This window comes from Diadema setosum, chromosome 1, assembly GCF_964275005.1.
Source record: "Diadema setosum chromosome 1, eeDiaSeto1, whole genome shotgun sequence".
In the NCBI taxonomy this organism is placed as follows: Eukaryota; Metazoa; Echinodermata; class Echinoidea; order Diadematoida; family Diadematidae; genus Diadema; species Diadema setosum.
In genome coordinates, this window is record NC_092685.1 from 34,619,715 (window position 1) to 34,640,603 (window position 20,889).

At 39.1% G+C, this 20,889-nt stretch overlaps 1 protein-coding gene across 1 annotated transcript in view; it reads right to left on the reverse strand.

Annotated features, from left to right (window-relative positions):
- Nucleotides 1-20,889, reverse strand: part of LOC140235702 (methionine synthase-like) — a 304,954-nt gene that overhangs the window by 253,424 nt on the left and 30,641 nt on the right. The window contains exons 5-7 of the mRNA XM_072315720.1: nucleotides 19,858-20,024; nucleotides 4,960-5,155; nucleotides 3,359-3,568 (exon numbers count right to left, since the gene is read on the reverse strand). Of these exons, the coding sequence (XP_072171821.1) occupies nucleotides 3,359-3,568; nucleotides 4,960-5,155; nucleotides 19,858-20,024 (573 nt within the window). The remainder of the gene's footprint in view (nucleotides 1-3,358; nucleotides 3,569-4,959; nucleotides 5,156-19,857; nucleotides 20,025-20,889) is intronic.

Here is a 20,889-nt window from a genome sequence, read left to right on the forward strand (position 1 = left end):
CTCGGAGGTCGACTGAAGCAAAAAAAAAAAAAAAAAAAAAAAAAAAAAAAAAAAAAAAAACCTTTTGGATATGCTGGTATTTTATGAACTTGTTCAGATCAGATAGGTCAAGGATAAGGCAAGTTCCACTACTCTTTTTTGGTCTAGTGAAAATTTCTGATAACAATTCCCCTTCTACAAGGGAACATGTTTCAATGGCATCCTTGCTTTGCAGATTCAGAATTTCTTCATCAAACTTGGCTCTTTCTACGGCATTATGTTTGTATGAGAAAAGGGGCATTCATCCCCAGGGGGAGGGGGGAACGTATCTGGCTCAAATTCTCTTTTGTAACCCCATACCACCTGTTAGACAAAAGGATCTGATGTGATTTTACACCACTCATGACAAAATTGCTTCAGTCAACCTCCAACAACACAATGAAAATATGGGAGAGTGACATTCACCTCTTGGTCTTTGGGTAGTGAGTCTACTTTCTCCCCAATCCCTGACGACGGAATTGGAAGCTCCGTGGGTTGTTCCTCTTTGCTGCTGTCGGGGAGTATGTGTGCCGGGTGTCTCTCTGCCTTCCCCTCCCTTGGCCTAAAAAGGGGAAGCTTGACGACCCCGTCATGAGGTTCCAACTGGAAGCACCATGGCCCCAAGGGACCCAGCTAGAGGGCTTTGTGGCCTGGGAATGTTGCAACTGCTCAGCTGGTCTCTTGTAGTGATGATACAGTTACTGGGTGTGTTCAATCTCATCATCCCTTCCATGGCCTTGCATTGGTCTTTGAGGTCTTTTACTTGGTGGCCAATGTCATCACCAAACTAGAAGGATGTGCCTTTGTTGGTTGGCTTGCAAAAGTAGTGGTATTGTGAATTCATGTCTGGCTTGATGCACTCCTTGTGGAAACAGTTAGGTGCAAAATTTGCATCAGAAAGGAATGCCAGTGCATCCTGGTGGGTTTCTGACATGTTTGAGTCAAGTGTCTGAGCGAGGGCACTAATTCCCTTTATAAGGAATTTCTGAATGGACTACACTCTCAAATTGTGGGAGCGTACTGGCATAAAGATATTTTTCCAAATCACCTTTGGTACATTCAGACTCGCATCACAACTTCTTGGGCACGGATATTTGTCTGCTGTGTCACTCATGGCTTTCTCATCTTGCTTCTGTCCCACCATGAAATTTATAGTTTCTGCAATGTCATCATCTATTGGCTCATCCATCCCCAAAGGAGTGGCAAATTTTGCCGCCATGAATGGGACCCTGCATTCTGGTTCCCTCTCTGAGGGTGCACACAAGTCTTCAGATTCCCAAGCTCCTTCAGAGGGATCTTGTGAATCAGATCGAGAGTTGGCAAAAAGCTCTGACTCCTGTGCTTGCGTGGTAACCCTCCATGCTAAAGGCATTGTAATTTGCTGGCCCAGGGACAGGCTTACTCCATCCATTTGGTGAGCATTTGCTCCAGCTTGTCAAGACGAGACATGACTTCACCAGATGGTCCAGATGTTCCTGATTTTTGGGATTTCATCTCAGAAACTGTTTTTTTTTTTTTGCGGCATGGTTGAGCTTGTCTCAAACTTGCCTGATGATGTGATTTTGGGTTTGGAGGTTGGCTTTGCCTCCCACTCTTCGCTGCCACCCGGTCTTCTTCACAGTGTTCACTGCGACCATTGGCTTTGGCTTAGCATTGCACGGACGAGTCAGCACAACTGTCTCCACAGCTGCAGGGCTCGCCCATTCTCTGTGGCAGTCATATCAGCAGTAAAGACAGCTGGATTCAACAGAGATTTTTCCCCACTGGGAACCGTATTATCCATGAAAACCATCTTGTTTGTTGTCCGATACAACCGTTCGGGAAAAGGGGTATAGCAAAGAAAGAACAATGTCCGATGTTGAAGTATTACTTCGATGAAAATTAGCGATAAACTTTGGTCATACACCAAGAAAATGGCGTCAGTGGTATGAGTTAGCGCAGGCGCACAGGCAGCATTCTTTGTCATGATTATTGAGACAGAGAATATTAATAAAATTGATAATGTGACATTATGTCAAAATCACAAAATGGCACCTCGATGATATCACAGACAAGAGACCCGCGGGTCTAGCGCTCACCTGAGTATCGCAAGTTCACCTTTCACGCAGTCACTAATCTAAATTATTCACAGCTCTACCAAAATTTGACCAGGCATTCTCAAGTAGAAGATGAAACTGTACAATAAGGGCCCAAATTTTTTAAGATTCCTTAATTTGGGGGAATTGGGGCCCCCTGGGGCCCTCTGGGTGGGGCATGGTGGCCATTTTTATATATTGAGATCCTGACCCCCTAGGGATGCTACCTGCCAAGTTTGACGAAAATACATCATGAGGTTTTCAGGAAGAAGATGAAAATGTACAATTCAGGTCCCCATTTGGACCTTCCCAACCAACCCCCCCCCCACCCCTGCCCCCAAGAGGGGCACCCCTTGATCTCCTAAGAACAAACTTGAAAATACAGTCATTAATGTACTCACTCATAGTATTATCTTACCTCTATAACTTCTGATTCTAGTGAAGATTTTTAAAGATTCCTTCATTTTGGGGGTTTTGGCCCCCCTGGGGGCCCCCTGGGTGGGGCATGGTGCCCATTTTAAGAAATTGAGTTCCTAACCCCCTAGGGACGCTACCTGCCAAGTTTGGTGAAAATGGGTCATGGGGTTCTCAAGAAGAAGATGAAAATGTACAATTTAGGCCCCATTAGAACCCTTTCCCACCCCCCTCCCCTGGGTCCCAAGGGGGCACCCCTGATTCTGCCATGAACAAACTTGAAACTACAGTCATCAATGTACAAACTCATAGTATTAACATAGCTCTATCACTTCTGGTTCTGGAGAAGAAGATTTTTACAGATTCCTTAATTTTGGGGCATTTGGGCCCCCTGGGTGGGGCATGGTGCCCATTTTAACAAATTGAGTTCCTAACCCCCTAGGGATGCTACCTGCCAAGTTTGATGAAAATCGGTTTTGGGGTTTTCAAGAAGAAGATGAAAATGTAAAAAGTTTACGCACGACACACGACGCACGCCGGACGAAGGGCGATCGCAATAGCTCACTTGAGCCTTTGGCTCAGGTGAGCTAATAAGATGATAGAAAATTTCCTGTTAGTCAAGTCATTGTTGAGATATTGCGTCCACAAAACATGTCAGAAAAAAAAATGAGAGCGTAAGAGAAGGAAGATTCCTTACAATAAGACTAGATGATACACTGACAGCGTATCATCTAAAAAGTGAAAAGCAGTCACCCCCATAAAGATTTAGAAGGCTAGTAGAGGAAAAATAAGATCAACAAATGTGTATCATAATGAGAGTATGAAATGTTCACTTCACACAAAACACTTACCCGACAGTGTCATGCAACCATCATGCACATTGTGGGGAGGAATCCTTGGTTTGTATTGTTTGACAGTGTCAGCTATTGCTTTGATGTGTGCTGGTGTGGTGCCACAACAACCACCAACAATGTTCACCAGGCCATCCCTAGCAAAGGAGCCTAACTGGTCTGCGGTCATCTCCGGAGTCTCATCATAGCCACCAAAAGTGTTCGGCAGACCTAACAGAAGTGAGTGACAGAAATCACAAAATAATCAAATCTCAAAATTGCCTCGATTATAGAAAATGAAATATTCCACATCATGTCACAAATCAACACCTAGCTTCACAAAATGTTTTATTCCAATCATTTATGCATGACATCATCTAGCTGCCACTTTGTAATTCTACGAAAATGTCAAATGATAGATATCTTCATAAATAAATGTCATTTCTATATCATTATAGCGAGGCATAAAGTTCAAGTCAAATGTAATCTTTTTGTATAATACTATAGAAGAGGAAACTTTTGCACATTTTGTGCAACCAGAAGCTATCACGAAAATATAAGCAATCAAATATTTTGGATAACATATATTCCAGTCATTAATGTCCTGATTTTGCGAAATTAAAACACACAAAATTCATCTAACCCAGCCGAGCGTGAAAATTACCAACACAAAAATATCCACTTTTACAGTAATTATCAGTCAAGGAAATATGTGCACATCAAGGTTTTAAAATGTTCCAAATGACTTCCTGTCCGATGATGAGTATGTTCCAGACAATTTTGAGAATTTCTAAAATTCATGTGTGTGCGAGCAAAATAAACATGGAAATGCATTTCTTTTCATGACTTGAATTCCTGATAAAACTAGCAGCAATATCCACTGATTTCCGGTCATCCTTGTCCAAAAAGGAGGCAATGCATACATCTCCATTTTTTATGGTGAAAACTAGAAATGTCACTATGGCGAATGTGGTATGCCCCTGCCATATCACATTCTCCCGATAGGTCTACAGTACATTGCCAATGTGATGTAACACTACCACATGACTGGCAAATAATCATTATCTTGTATATACCACTTTGCATATGAACACTTTGAGAAACTTCCAAATGAACAAAAACAGATGAAATTTTGTTGATTGCCCAAAAAGTTCCTATACAATTACTGTGTGGCAATTCACATACAAAATTGTATATAATACCATAAAGATTAATTACACTGGTTAAGTGTATACATTCAAGTATTTCCAGGGCATGGAGAAAATAGTATAATTTCAGCATCAAACAGTATAGTTTGATGCTGAAATAGTTTTGGGTGTGTGCCCTAAAAGGTTGACAGGCACAGCTTCCTCCGCTCATAAATTCCAAGTTTTGTTTGGATACCTCAAACCATTTTTAAGATACATCATCAACAAAAGTGATGGATGGGGGCATGGATGGATGCACAGAGAACTTGAAAATATAATGCCTCAAGTGTGAGCTAAAAACAAAGTAGAAAGTGGCTACTTTATTCTGGATCTCACAATGTGGTTGTCCATATGGTTTTGGTCCCTGCAATGGTGTTTGCTCACAAAAGGGGGGGGGGGGGGGTTGGGGGTGAGAAGTTCTGAGAGAGAGCAAACCTGCATTGGGATAGCAGATGACATACGATGGTGTGGCCATCCCAATGGCCTCGATGAATGGCCTCATCTCATTGGCACCAAGGGCGCAATTCAAGCCAAGACACATCGGGTTGGAGTGAGAAACACTGATGACGAAGGCTTCCCCCATCTGTCCTGACAGAGTGCGACCACTCTTATCAACAATGGTCCCTGATACCTTCAGTCAATCATAAAAACACTTAAACTAAGATACATTATGACAGCTGTGAAAAAAAAAAATGATTGGTTTCACAGGAGTACGATATTTTCCGTTATATACCAGATTTTCCTAATCTGGAAAATCTTGAAAAGGGGGGTGCAGTTATACATGGGTACAGTCAAAGATCCCACACACTACATAAGATGGTCAACTCTCAGTCAAAAAGTGAAACACTGCAACTTAGAATTGTGGGATTTTTAAGGAGTGCGCCAACTAGCGTTGAGTGGGGAGAGTTTCCAGGTGAGCTGTACTTTCGCAATATATGTTTGTGTGAGACCAAGACAGGCTAAGACAAGAAAGAAGGAATTTTCTGTAAAGAATCACGAGTAAACCAAAGAATTGGTGCAGTGCATTGAACTGCATCAATAGCTACACCAAACCAAAACCAAAATATATGACCTCAAATGACCTTTGACATCATTACATGACCTCCGACAACACCATAACATGAAGATACCCCTAGTGCTTCTATCACCCAAGTGTGGCTGCCATTGCTGTAACAGTTGCCAAGTTATGCATCATAAGAGAGTCTTGCAGGTAAACTTTAACATTTGTGACGGACGACGGACGGACGATGGACGACGGACGGACGACGGACAGACGGCATTTGGATCCCTTAGTCTCGCCTTTACCTCCGGTGGGCGAGACAAAAATGGTCTATTACTAATCATACGGACAGTACACTTTTGTAAGATGAAAATACGCTCTTAAAGATACTTTGTACAATTTCCCCAAACTATGTTACAGTAAGATAAATGAGGCATAATCAAAGTGTGATATAACTTTAAAAGAATTTCAGAGGGCATGATTGCACGTATACTATTGATTGCACCTATTGCTCTGGAGACTTTGCAGCATACATTGTACTTCACTGACGTGATATCTCCATGTTACTAGTATATGATCATCAACGATAACTCCAAGAAATTTGGGAGAACGAACAACTGGAATTTTAAAATCAGCAATCTTGACATCAAAATCATCAGTACTTACTACTTTATTTCTTGGTCTAAATATCATGCATGATTTTTTGTCTGCATTTAATTTCAATTTATTGGCTATGAACCACTGATTAACTTTCTCTAGTTCACAACTTAAGATTGCACTGATACTTTGTATATCTTTACATGAAATAAAAAACTAGTATCATCTGCATATGAGATCAACTCCAAATATTTGCTACAAATGTAGCATGCTGCAAGTCATTTATATAAAGAATAAAAAGTAATGGACCTAAAACCGACCCCTGAGGTACACCAATATCTACAGTCACAGGGGGAGAAGAAAAACCATTATATGTTACATATTGCACACGATTTGAAAGATAACTCTTAAACCAATTGAAGGCTGTACCTCTTATACCATAAACTGCAGTTTACTCAACAATATAGTGTGGTCAATGCAATCAAAAGCCTCGACAAATCAAAAAATATTACTACAAACAGATTTTCATTCTCAATAGAAGTTGTAATTTTGTCAATAAAATCTAATAATGCCATATAAGTGGAGTATTTTTGTTGAAATCCAAATTGTTTGTTGAATAATATATCATTTTGGGAGGGTTAAGACATAAGACGAGTATGAACAAGTTTCTAAAATATTTTGGAAAACACAGAGAGAATAGAAATTGGTCTATAATTTGATAAAATACTCTTCTCTCCTTTTTTTATGTATTGGTATAACTTTAGCTACTTTTAAATTATCTGGAAATACACTCTTTTCTATAGAAAAATTAAATATATGACAAAATGGTGTTACAAAATAATATATTGACTTCTTTACAACTGACAGATCGATGTCATCAAAACCAGGACTCTTATTAGTTTTCAATTCCCACACAATCTTAACTATTTCGTCTATATGGATAGGCTTCAAGAAAAAAGAATGCGCAAATGATATACTTGGCAAGAATTGCATTATATCTGTGTCAGGCTCAGATAAACTGTGTGCAAGTTTGGACCCTATATTACTAAGAAATATATCAAATGTATTGACAACAGTTTGAGGGTCAGATATGACTTCACCATCATGTCTAATTTCCAGGTTTGGCACATCTGTCCTAGTTCTATTCAATACAGTATTTCTTCATCGCCATGTACCTTTCATATCATTACGTACCTTTCATATCATTACGTACATTCTCAAACATATTACTATAATACTCTTTTTTTTTTTTAATGAAAACGAATTGTACTGTTCACCATATTTCTATATTTAACATAAACTGATCTTCTATACTGAGTTGGACTTTTTATGTATTTTTATAAAACATATTTTTCTTTCTACATAATTTCTTTATGTCATCAGTAGACCATGGATTCATTTACTTCTAGGAGGTCTTTTTTCTTTCAATGGAAAACACTGATTATATTCATTAAGAAATTGGTGCATAAATGAATCATACATACCGTCAACATCATTTTTAACATACACTGTTTGCCAATTCATATCAATAAGCCTTGATTGAAATTTGCATATAAATATTTTCCTCAGTTATTATTCTCTTATATACTTTAGGCTTTACATTCAAACTTGGACAGTTGTGATGATCAACGATTGTAAAAATACCAATGAAAGTGATCACTCACATCAGCCATAATAATACCCATTTTCATTTTTCGCATCATTTGTAAATATATTATCTGTTTGTTCATTATCCATCTGATAGATGGCTGGATAGCCCATATTCAGCTACGTTAAGCTGGTCTTCAATGGGGTCCAGTTGGATGTGAGGTGGGACCACTTCACAGGGTTAAACACCCTGCTCTTTGCGATGAATGAATGAAGCAGGATCTTTTACGTGCATGAGTTGTTACTCTCTCATACACGGGACCTCCATTTTATGTCCTATCCGAAGGACAGAGTGTTTTGCCTCTTGATAGAGGGGACAGTATGTTTACACACAACATTGCTCAGTCCAAACTCGGGTTCGAACCCGGGCCACGTGATCGTGAGGCAGACGTGCTACCAACTGACCAACTCACCGCCCTACAATCAAGTGATTATCAATCAATGTTGCAGTATTTGCGGTAATTCTAGTTGGTTTTAATATCAGTGGAAGAAATGAAAAAGTGGCTAATAAATCTAAGAAATAAATTCGATGTGAGTTAGAAGAAAAACTCAGTAGGTCAATATTATAATCCCCGATCAAATAACATAGTTTTCTTTCACGAGTCACCTTGGCAAGAAATGCCTCCAATAAATGCATAAATTCAATGACACTTTGTCCTGGAGGTCTATAAACTATGGCAAGAACTGCATTTAGATTATGATTGCACTGTATTTCGGCCACAATTGTTTCGATATGATCATTAAAAATGTCGAGGTCTCCCCGTCTCTTATATCGAGTACTATTCTGTATTAGACATGCAACTCCTCCTCCTCGCTTGTTTTTCCTACTTGATCCAATAAATGTGTAGCCAGATATTGTAACTGATTCATGATTGCAAGTCTCTGTTAATGCTATAAAAGAGAAAAAATTAGATATACTGGCAAGAACAGTGGTCAAATTATCAAAACTTTTAATACTTCGACAGTTGAAATGCACAATAGATAAAACTTTCGGATTGCTTGCATACACATCATTGACAGCACTACCATACTCATGGGGCAAGATGTAGTTTATGTCTTCAATAAGGAGCTTATACCTGTCAAACATGGGATTTGCATTTTCAAAACTTTCTTGTAAACAGTTAATGCATTCTTGATTGTGATCATCAGAAATTTGCCTTCTACAAGTTACACATACAAAATGTAAGTGAGGATAGGTTGACGTTGACATCAAACAAGTCTAAACATATATCCCGGGACTTAATCTGTACATGTGAAAAAAAAACTAGAAATGTCGCTTTGGCGACTGGTATGCCTCCGCCATAATGCATGATTTTCCCAATAGGTCTAGATAGTACATGTGGACAATGTGTGATTACATTTTCACAAAATTGGCAAAATATTGAAATGACAAGTTTGTCACAAATGTGTTGAATGTTCACCTTCCTTGACCTAGGTTTAATTGGATGAATAGGAGAGCATGTATCTAGGGATTTAAGGACTTTAACTCGACTTTGACCCATTCATACATTTAGGCATTGAGTAATTTTCAAGGTACAGGTGTGGAGAAAAAGTGCAATTTCTGAATTGAATAGTAAATTGTTAACATTTTCATCTGGCCCTTGACCCTAAAATTCATAAGATAATCATTTTCAGGTAGAACATGCATAATACAAATGTATGTACTAAGTTTCAAGATAACTTGAGCCACTTCCGAGATATGGAGGAAAAAGTTAGTTCAGCACTTTCACTTGATCTTTGACCTTTTGACCTTTGAGGCAAAAAAAGAAGAAAAAAAAAAACTTTCCAGAGAATTTCTATTAGGTTACACATGTATGCATACACCAAGTGTAAAAAAAAAATACCCCTGCTGGCATTGCATGATAGGAGGGAAAAAGTAAAAATTTGAAGTGTTGCACTTGACCTTTGACCCCTGACCTTTGACCCCATGAACCCTACATTCTCTAAATAATCACTTCCAGTCAGTATATGTATATATACTATGTTCCATGAAGATACCTTGAACAATTTTCCAAGGTATGGAGAAAAAAAAAGAAGTTTTAATATTTTTACTTGACCTTTTGACCTTTGACCTCATGACCCAAACTTTCACCAGAGAATCTTAATTGGGTAATACATGTATACACTAAGTTTCAAGAAAATATCTTCAGGCATTCAATAGATATGGTGGAAATAGTGAAATTTTATGTATTTGACCCTGACCTTTTGACCTTTGACCTTTGACCTCATGACCCAACTTTCACCAGAGAGTCTTAATTGGGTAATACATGTATACACTAAGTTTCAAGAAAATCTCTTCAGGCATTCAATAGATATGGTGGAAATAGTGAAATTTTATGTATTTGACCTTGACCTTTTGACCTTTGACCTTGAGCATGTGCACCCAAAAGTTGATAGGCACAACTTCACCCCCTAATACACATACATGCCAAGTTTCATTAGGATACCTCAACAGGTTTTGATAGTTACCTTGTCCACAAAATTCATTACGGACGGACGGAAGGACGGACGGACGGACAACCCGAAAACATAATGCCTCCGGCACCACTTCGTGGCGGAGGCATAAAAACAACAACAACACACAAATAAGGTAAGACAAGTGATGTATGGATGAAGACACTCACACACAAGAGGTATATAAATGTAATGTGTCTGAAAACCAGTCAGTGTGCAAACATTAGGGAAAAGAAATATCATACAATAATGCAAACAAAGCACTACTATTCAGAGTCAGATGTCCTTCCAAGAGAGAGACAGTATAACTGCAATATGCCTTAGGTGACTATTGTACAGTACATATATCACTTTTCACAAATCATGTTACACAGTTATCATGACTTTATTTCTGTTTCATTGTGGATCACTTTTGTCACCTTCTTGTTTCCTTTCAACAGCACAATTATCCGACCATCCTTGCTCCAGGCATTTTCAACATTCTTGTTCGATCTTGCAGAGTTCAACAGTTCCTGATTCTTTTGTGTCAGATCCTCGACCAAGACCATCTATTTTCCCTTCAGATTCCTTCGGTGGGAAATCATCTCCTGTCTCTTCCTGTACGCGTTGAATTTCACTATAATTCCATGAGGAGATTCTGTGCCATCCTTTCGCATTTTCCGTGTCCCTACACGGTGACTTCTCTCGATGTCTGACTCCTGCAGATCCACTTTCAAGACGTCCTTTGCCAACCCGACAATGATCCCGTCTGTGTATTCTCCTCTTTTCTCTGGGTAGCCAAACAGACGTAAACAGTTGCGCCTGGAGTACTGCTCTTGTTCGTTAAAAGAGTTGTTCACCTTCTGGAGTTTATTTTGTCTCTCTAGTCTCTCTTTCAGACGTGCAATCTCTGTGTCCTTTTTCTCGCTTGCAACTTGAAGATCATGTATGTCACCCTTTTGTTCCTCTATCTCTCCCTCGACCTCTGTCAGTCTTCTATTCACAGATTCTTCGATGACCGAGAGGAACTGTTTATTTGTAAGGAGGTCTTTCATGATATCCTGAATCAGGGACGATTGCGTAACTTCTGTCACCTCCTTTGTCTTTGATCTGGTTGAGGGTGGAACAGAGGCCATAATTGCTATGTACTGATCAGGTGTGACCGATGTACACGTATTGGATCGACAAACATGGAGTTTAGGAATTCAGTCCGGCATTCACTGGAGAGGTTGTTGTGCTGATCATGAGATACTAACAGTTGTGGTTCCGCGTCTGTTGTTGGTGCAGACTCAGAATTCTTTCAGCATGAAGGGTACTGCCCTTTATGAACATGGTCTGCACTCTGAAATGTTGAGAAATCTCTCATCAGATTGGAAGGGATGGGACTAAGGTACTTACAGCAGCCATGAAGAGAGATCCTCTTTCTCAGACATCTGCAAGTATTCACCCAAGATTTGAATCATATTTGCTGAAAGGCGTACTCAAAAGTTCTCCCGGAAGTACTCTGTAGTAAATACAGTGCTACATGATAACTTTCAATGTCCACAGCATCAACATAATCTGGATTTTGTAGCCACAATGCCCACTTATATCCACTCCTGTGCTGTGCTCTTTCACATGAAATCTTTGGATACTTTTTTCAAAGTATGAACCTACTGTCTAGAGTGGTGTGTGTTTTCGTTTTGTTACAGAGTGCTTCATTTTGTTGCAAAAATAATTTTTTTTTTCCATTAGTGTGGTGCATCATGATGATGTGGATTGTTATCGTGCTAGTGTTTGCTGCTAACTTCATTCAATGTTTACTTTATGTCAGTCCTTTCTCATACCTCTCTTGGCATGATTTCTATATTTTTATATCACTTCACCCTTTCCTTTTACATTTTGAAGTAAAGCCATTTTTGTGAATGTGTTGTGTCAACTTTTTGCATTAGTAATTTGTTCATTTGTCTGTCATATACTGAAAGAAGTTTTCTTCTTTCTCTTAGCTTTGTTTGTTGCAAATTTTTCTTTGCTGCCATGGATGGAATATAGGGACTGGTTTGCCAAGCAGTTCATTAGTATGGTGATGACAATAGCTGTTCTGCATGTTTGGCAAAGGATCAGATGACTTAATTTGCTGTAGTGAAGACGATCACTGATGCTGGTGTACCAAGGGAGGCAGTCCTGAGAATTTTTGCTGTACTGATAATTAAGAAGAGGAAATAACAAAATCTTTCACCAGTTTTAACACAAGGAAATCCATCATTGTCTCCATTCGCGATTTTTGAAAAACAATTCCTGCAAGCGATTGTGCAAGAGCCTGCAAAATGGTGGGACGTAGGCGATGCCCAACTCGTTGGTTGGAAGTAGCGCCTTAGAAATCCAATTTAAGCATTTCAAAATGGTCAAACACAATTCATCATAAAATGCGACAATGAGTTATTATCATGCGGTTTTATTATTTTCAGATAATTGTTTAAAGCTTATGTACAGTCAACCTCGCGTAAGTTGACATAATCGGGACTGAGTAAAACACGTCGACTTCCGCGAAAGTCGACTTACGCGGAAGTCGACATTTTGTCGACTTATAAATGGAAACTAATTTTCCCTGTATAGAATAAGATTTGGATCACGATGCGGATCGCTACCCAAATCTTACTACTTTTGCCGCCAAAACATGCCTACTGAAATCAGCAACAATAATGTTTTAGTTCACGCATAAATCTCGCCCGGGTTAGTAACGACAACGCACAATTCCCAAATCTCTAGAGAGATTTTGAGAGAGCGGGATCGGAAACCTGGGCCCGTTTCTAGACACTTTACATTTTAAATTTGATTTGAAATATCAAACGCAAATTCCCCAAATTGCATTAAACTTTGCAATTTAAATTCAAGTGCGTTGCTGCAAAGATATGCTTGTGATTTCGTATGATTCTTTCAAGATAATTTTTCAGTGCCGACTGAGTTGAAACATGTGTGATTTTCATTCCCTAAGTCGCCATATTTGTTTTGCTTAAATTTCTATTGCCATACTCCGAAAATGAATTGTTTTAGGACTCCAATTCGCAACATTACCGCTCTGTACGGCGCGGTCCCGTCTGAAATAAAAAGAAGAAGAAAAGTTTGTTCATGTGAAAACGACATCTTTCGGATTACTAACCTTCGTAAAAACAAACCTCTTTCCATTGTCGGACTAATTTAACTTTGGACTGAGATTTAAACCTTCGGCAGAGCGAACTGTAATATATTTTGTTAATTTTTTTTTCATTTATATTTCGTGAAGCAGCATGCGTTTCGATAGTTTGAATTGTGTAAATGTTGCGATGTCTTTGCCCTGCTAGTGCAGACTACATAAGTTCGGTCACGGCGAAAGTTCCGTTACAGAATAAAAAACTAGAAATGTCGCTATGGCGACTAATGCCTCCGCCATAATGCATGATTCTCCCAATAGGCATATAGTACAATGTCTTCACAATGTGTGATCCATGACAGTTTCACATAACTGGCAAAATATTGAAATGACAGGTTTGTCAGAAACGTCTTGAACTGAGTTTGCTATAATTTTCTAAGAGTGCAGGTACACATATTTGGGGAATTTTGGGAAAGTTTATGCAATGAGTAATTTCCAAGGTACGAAGAAAGAGTGTGATGACGGTACAAAATAGATCTTTTTTTTTTTTTTTTTTTGGGGGGGGGGGGCATTGAAACCTGGCCTTTGACCCTTAACCTTTGACCTTCTGGCTGGAAATTTCCCGGAGAATCTCCATTAGGTAATGCATGTATTAAGTTTTGAAACTAATAATGCAAGCATTGCATATACTAGTATATGAGGGAAATAGTAAAATTTTGAGGAGTTGACCTTGACCTTTGACCCCTGACTTTTGACCCATGACCCCTAAATTCCCTAGATAATCCCTGCCAGACAGTACATGCATATGTACCAATTTCCATGAAGATACATTGAAGCATTTGAGAGAAAAGTAATATTGCAACATTTTCACCTAACCTTTGACCTTTTGACCTTTGACCTTATGACATGAAACTCTCTCTGGAGAATCTTTACGCAGTAGTACATGTCCACACCAAGTTTCAAGAAAATATCTTCGGGCATTGCATAGATATGGGGGAAATTGCAACATTTGTAGTATTTGACCTTGAACTTTGACCTCTTGCCAATGTCACCAAAATCTACTCAACTAATTGTCCCATCATACAGCATCCTTGGACCAAGTTTGGTGAAAGCTGCTTCATCCAGTTTTGAGTTATCACGTAAACAGATAAATTTTAGGATTTGACCTTGATCTTTGACCTTTGACCTCTGTCCGATTTCACTGAAAAACTAATGAAGTAATTGTCCCATCATACATCATCCTCAAACAAAGTTTGGTGAAATTTGCTCCATCCAGTCTTGAGTTATTGCATAAACGGATACAATTACATGATTTGACCTTGACCTTTGACCTTTGACCTTCAGCCGATTTCACCCAAAATCTAATCAAATAATTGCCCCATCATACTTCATACTTGGACCAAGTTTGGTAAAATTCCAGTAAATATTACTCAAGTTATCGCGTAAACGAAAGCGGACGGACGGATGTACGGACGTACGTATGGACGGATGGACAACCCGAAAACATAATGCCTCCGGCACCACTTCGTGGCGGAGGCATAATAATGCGAGTCTTTTCAAAAATAACGCACTTTATGCGTTTAAACGCAGTTTCTAGTTTCGTATCAAAACCGGAAGTCTTTTCTGCAACGCTCTTGCATTTTAAATACAGCGTTGCTTGTGATTTGATGGACTTGCATTTATTTGTATTTTTAGAGTTGCGTTTAAGTGCAATTGAGTTTGAAAAAAAAAAGTTCCCTACAATTTGCTAGTTTTGCATGATTATCATTGATTATATTGATGGACTTGCATGTGATTTTCAGAGTTGCGTTTATTTTTAAAAAAAATTTTTGCTTATAAAATGAAAAAATAATGCAAGTCTTTTCAACAATAACACACTTCGGTAGATGTTTAGAGATGCGTTTAAACGCAGTTTCTTATAGTTTCGTTTCGTACAAAAACCACAAATCTTCTCTGCAACGCTCTTGCATTCAAATACAGCGTTACGTGTGATTTGATGGACTTGCATTTGATTTTCAGAGTTGTGTTTAATTTTGCTTACGAAATAAAAAAGTAATGCAAGTCTTTTAAACAATAACGCACTTCCGTAGATGTATAGAGATGCTTTTAAACGCAGTTTCTAGTTTCGTATGAAAACTGTAAAGTCTTCTCTGCAACGCTCTTGCGTTTAAATACAGCACTGCAGGTGATTTGATGGACTTGCATTCGATTTTTAGAATTGCATTTAAACGCAATTGAGTTTCAGGTTCGTAAAATTATTTTCTTGTTTCATATGATTATCAAATGCAAGTCCTTTCAGCAACCTCACTTGCATTTAAATGTGAAAGTTGGGTGTGATTTGATACACCTGCATTTGAATTTTTGAGTTGCATTATTAGTTCCATTTTAATATATTTTCTAGAAAGGGCCCAGGTTTCTAATACCGCTTCGGAATAATTAATGTTAGAATATTCGGACTAACAAAAACACCTATTTCATGTTCAGATAGTGAATATCTACTGGGACATAATTATAGGTGTACAAAATTTGTGCGTTTTGAGAATAACGAGAGGGAGAAAAGGGGGAGAGTGAACTGCCCTAGGTACTACATGTAATACTCCAGTGTAAATGAGTGTATGCCCTTTCTATTCTGGCATACCTAGTACAAGACAATGGATGCATGGCACGAACACTACCACGCCATACACTAGCGAATTACCGAGTAGAAATGCTGCGAATCGGAGCAGGAAAACAATTCTTTTTCAGAGAATGGCGATAAGATTTATTTGAACGAAAAATTATGTCGACTTAGACGAGAGAATTAACACATATTTCAGCTCAGTTGGCACTGAAAAATCAGGTTGACTTACGTGAGTTGTCGACTTATAAATGTCGACTAAGATGAGGAAATTTTCAAGGAATAACAAAGGCAAAATCGGGACTTTTTTATTGTGTCGACTTAAAGACACTCGGTCGTCGCAGGCGATTTGCAGCTCAGTAGAAAAGCACGACATGCTGCTCCTCCCGTTACCGTACCCCCCGTACGTACTGAATGCCGAACACGATGCTACGCAATGCACCAGCGAACACCCAGCTAGACTACAAGAGCCGTGCGAGCCGTCCACCCTAATTTCAACATGGACGCCCAAATACCTACCACATTGGGCCGAATGGGTGCACGCACAAAACTGCACAACAGCCATGCGCATGAAAATCTCTCCTACGGGCTCCGGTCATGACAACTGAGAGAGCTGTGTGTGTATGTACGTACCTGGCTCCAGTCTCTGTTTATTTGCACTCTGGTGCCAATTTCAGCAATCTCAGCAATGATATTTTAAAATTTCTGGAAATATTCTATAACAATATTATAGATTATTTATATATTACGTTATTAAATACCGGTATTTAGTTTTATAAATATGGTTTAATGAAGAAATACTAAAACTCTAAGCTTGTTATATCAAGTTGCAAGGCATATGGCAGGTTGTTTTGATCATTGTGCAATATTGTCTGCTGCATATCCCATGTCAGCTGTGATACGTTCGGCCGGATCGTAACATACAAAGTCGATATAAAGTCATCGGTATGTCAATATCAATGTGTGTGGTGCGCGTGTACTGTTTGCAATAAAAAGTACTGCTTCAGTTCAGTTCAGTTTGGCTTAGCCTTTTGGTTTAGTAATGAAACTTCACGATGGAGATCAAACAGCTGTCCAACTCGAAAGACTGCAAACGTATTTACTTGTTATGTATGACGCTATCGACGAATGGAGAATGCAGAGAGCCGTGTTCTTAGCATGCTTACTACTACTAGGACAAGTAAGACTAGAGGCCAGAAGAGGAAGCTTCAGCATCAGCGTGCTGATGAAAAATTTGCTTTCCACTTGCTGGAGTTGCATGAACAGTTTTGCAGGAATTTAGAATGTGCAAATTCGTGTTACAGCATGCATGGTGGAACTGTAACTCAGCCGGAGATGTCGACCCAGCTGCCTGCACATCCAATGCCACGGCTTACGCCAATCAAGCAACCCTCGGCCAAGTCAACAACTTCAAGGAATCCAGATCCAGATGATTTGTAAGTACATGAATGATTGAAGTGTATGTAGGGCCTATAACGTTATAGCGCCCATAAAATTATACATTTCTACTTGTACTGCCTATTCTCAAACTAACATGGTTAGACTTGACTCTGTCTGAGGTAGAGCTTAGTAATCTACAAACTGTAATACCGTCTTGGGTCTAACGTTTAATCTATTAAAAAAAAAGTCATAAATTTACTCATAACGGTTAGATCTAACGTTTAACAAGACACTGACTTTTTAATTTTACTTGAGTTTGAACTAGGTAGGAGATTTCTACACACATCCCTGTGGCTGTTATAAATAAGGTTAGATGCTGTGCTTTGCACAGCGTCTGGTCGGGCAAGGGTAGTTTCAAATCATATTACGCGAATCCCCCAGGAATATAATTTAGGATTTGCAAATACATTTTAAATAATTGGAATAGATCTATCTCAAGCTACATCATACATGTAGTCTAGATCCAGAACTCTAGATGATAGATCTAGATTCTAGGCCCTACTTGAAGTTGAAGTTGTAAGAAAATAAAAATCGATTGTTTTTCACTTTATCAAAGACTAGTATCCCATTTAAAGATGGCAACTCAAAAATCTGTGATGCCCATGTTCGATGGGAATCCTTGCATGAGTATTGTTAACTATCTTGAAAATGCAAAATGCAATTCTTATAGTATAAATATTTTGCTAACACTCACAGTTACACTTATTTACAGCCTTACAGTTCTCTGTTAGTTTCTGACAGTTTCTGTTCACTGAATCTGATTCTGAAAACTAAAACAAGTAAGCAAACATTTCAATTTGATATTCAACAAGTCAAATTACTAATTAGCAGATAGAGTTATTGCCAATGTTATTGTGATTTGATTCTGGTGTTGATTAAATATAGATCTATTTACAGAAGATGATGAAACGGTGTGTCGGTTGGTGCACGGCCCCCTTTTACTACGGCTACAGGTACACTGTGCAGTGCAACTGTGGCCGTTGGCTCTGCACGGGCACAGCCGCTTCCCCGATTTGTATATAGAAACGCCTGGACAAGTACATGATACAGGGTCTCCGACCCAATTGTCCATGTTCAAAATAGACATCTCAGCGGTCATGTCCGCAACCCATGACAATGTTTCATCGTCCATGATAGCCATCCTCACATTTCCCTGCACACATGTATCTATTGTCAACTGATTGTGGTCTGTAGCTGTACTCTAGTCTGATTTGATCTGACGAGTATAGTCGACGAGTGACGATGATCGACGATGTGCGATGATGATGAGAGGAGGCTACACTATAGAAGGTGCGTATACGTATGTACATATGTAAAGGCAGCTCAGGCGCTATAACTACGGCAGGCGATATCGCGATCGCTACCGTATACCATGCATGCAATTCACATGTACAGTACGTACACATCTCAGCTGAGCTCAGCACTCAAGCGAGGAATCGAGATACTATAGCGCGATACATTGCAGCAGGGATGTCTTGCGCGCACACACATTTCGCTTTGTAGTAACTTCGGAAGCGAGCTTACGTGGCACCACCCGCGGCTGAAATATGTCCATATACCCTCCCGATTGAGTGTCTTTAAGCAAGTTGTCGACTTATGCGATGTCGACTTAAGCGAGGTTTACTGTATATACAAGGCGGACAAGGTATGTTAAATGAAAGAATGATCATTCAACATGCCTTGTCCGCTTTGGACTACATAACATAACAATGTCGGAATTTCAGAGCTTGGGTATTTGTTCCATAATCATCGTTTCACTGCTGGCAACCAGGGACAGCCTGGTGGTAGTGTCGCTGCCTGGAAAGCAGTAGATGACAGGTTCGAGTCCCACTGGTTCCTTTTTCTGACATGTTTGTTAATTTACAGATCAGGAGTTGCGATCTTAACAAATTTAATTTGTAGAGGGAGACAAATTGAAGAAATTCATACCTGAACCTTCACCCCTCTGAATAATATCTTTCTTTCCTTTATCAACAACATTTTGTAAGATTTTTTTTTTATATCTACCATTGTCATGGTAATGAATTATGCAATACTAGTGAAAAAGGTGTCTTGCACATCTGCCTTTGATAGTGGTCATACATGCCAAATTTGGGGTCAATTGCTCAAAAATGAGAGATTAGTTCGATTCACAAGATTTTGCAACCGACCATCCGCCTGACCGAAGAACCAACCGACTGACCGGCCATCTGCCCTCAGAGTGTTTCTTATATACCCCCATTCACACTATGTGTGGGTGGGGTTATAAAAACTAGAAACAAATAAAAGAAATTGCTCAAAACCAGTCTATACATGTACATGAACGGCTGAGTAATCAATGTATCAATAACCTATATGTAGAATTCCTTCTTAATAAATCTCTCAACCTCATGTAACATTTAGGAAGATTTTAGAATCTTTTCTTACTTTCAAATGAATCACATATTCAAATGATTACGAAAAAAAACCCACACAATTATCTCTGATTTATTTTCTTCCCAGCACACTTACAAAAACTGGTACAGCTTGGTAGTCTTTCTCAAACAGGTTCTGGATGGCATAAAGTGCAGCCTTGGCATTGAGAGTGTCAAATATTGTCTCAACCAAGAGCACATCTGCTCCTCCATCTAGCAGCCCCCTGGCCTGTTCCTCATATGCAGCCACCATCTCCTCAAAGGCTGGAGAAATGAAGCAAAAACTCATGTGTATGAGGTGATGAGTTTAGCTGGCTTGTTAAACTTCAATCTCAAAAATAAGGTAATAAACAAGTAACAAATGTCACACAAAGCTGGGTAAGTTTGGTTGGGCTGAAAGGAGTTTATGAATCCTCAACAATGGTGTTCACATCTTTTTAAGGTATAAAAGCTGGTGTAATACAAGTAGAGGTTTGCAGATGGACATGGGTCCAAAATACTGTACACTGTACAGGAATACGAAAAGTGCTTGTCAAGCTCTCCTGATCATTTTTCACAAGATTCACATAGAGGCTTTTTAATGCCCAATTTAAAACCGTTACACCGAAGCAAGTAGTACATATGCTATGGTGACTGGTATACCTCCACCATAATGCATGATTCTCCTAATACTGCATACGCCGAATATTTCGCGAGGTCTTTATTTTCGCGAATTTCGCGAGTCAGGTGCTATTCACGAAATTAAAGACACGCGAAAATATTAACTCTGATGCCGATGTGAATGTGACGTACGCATGTATATTTGTCCGTTCAGTACAGGACTACAAGATCGCGAATTTAACAACTCGCGAAATCGTCAGGAGTGTCTGATTCGCGAAGATTTAGACTCGCGAAATATATGGCGTATACAGTAGCTTTATAGTACGTCTTGACAATATGTGATCACCATTTCACATAATTGGCAAAATATTAAAATGACATGTGTGTCACAAATGTGTTGAATGTTCATTTGCCTTGAACTAGGTTTAATTGGATGAATGACTATATTTTCTAAGAGAGCATGTATTTGGGGATTTAAGGATGTTTACTTGAATTTTGACCATTTTATAAGTTTATGCATTGAGCCAAT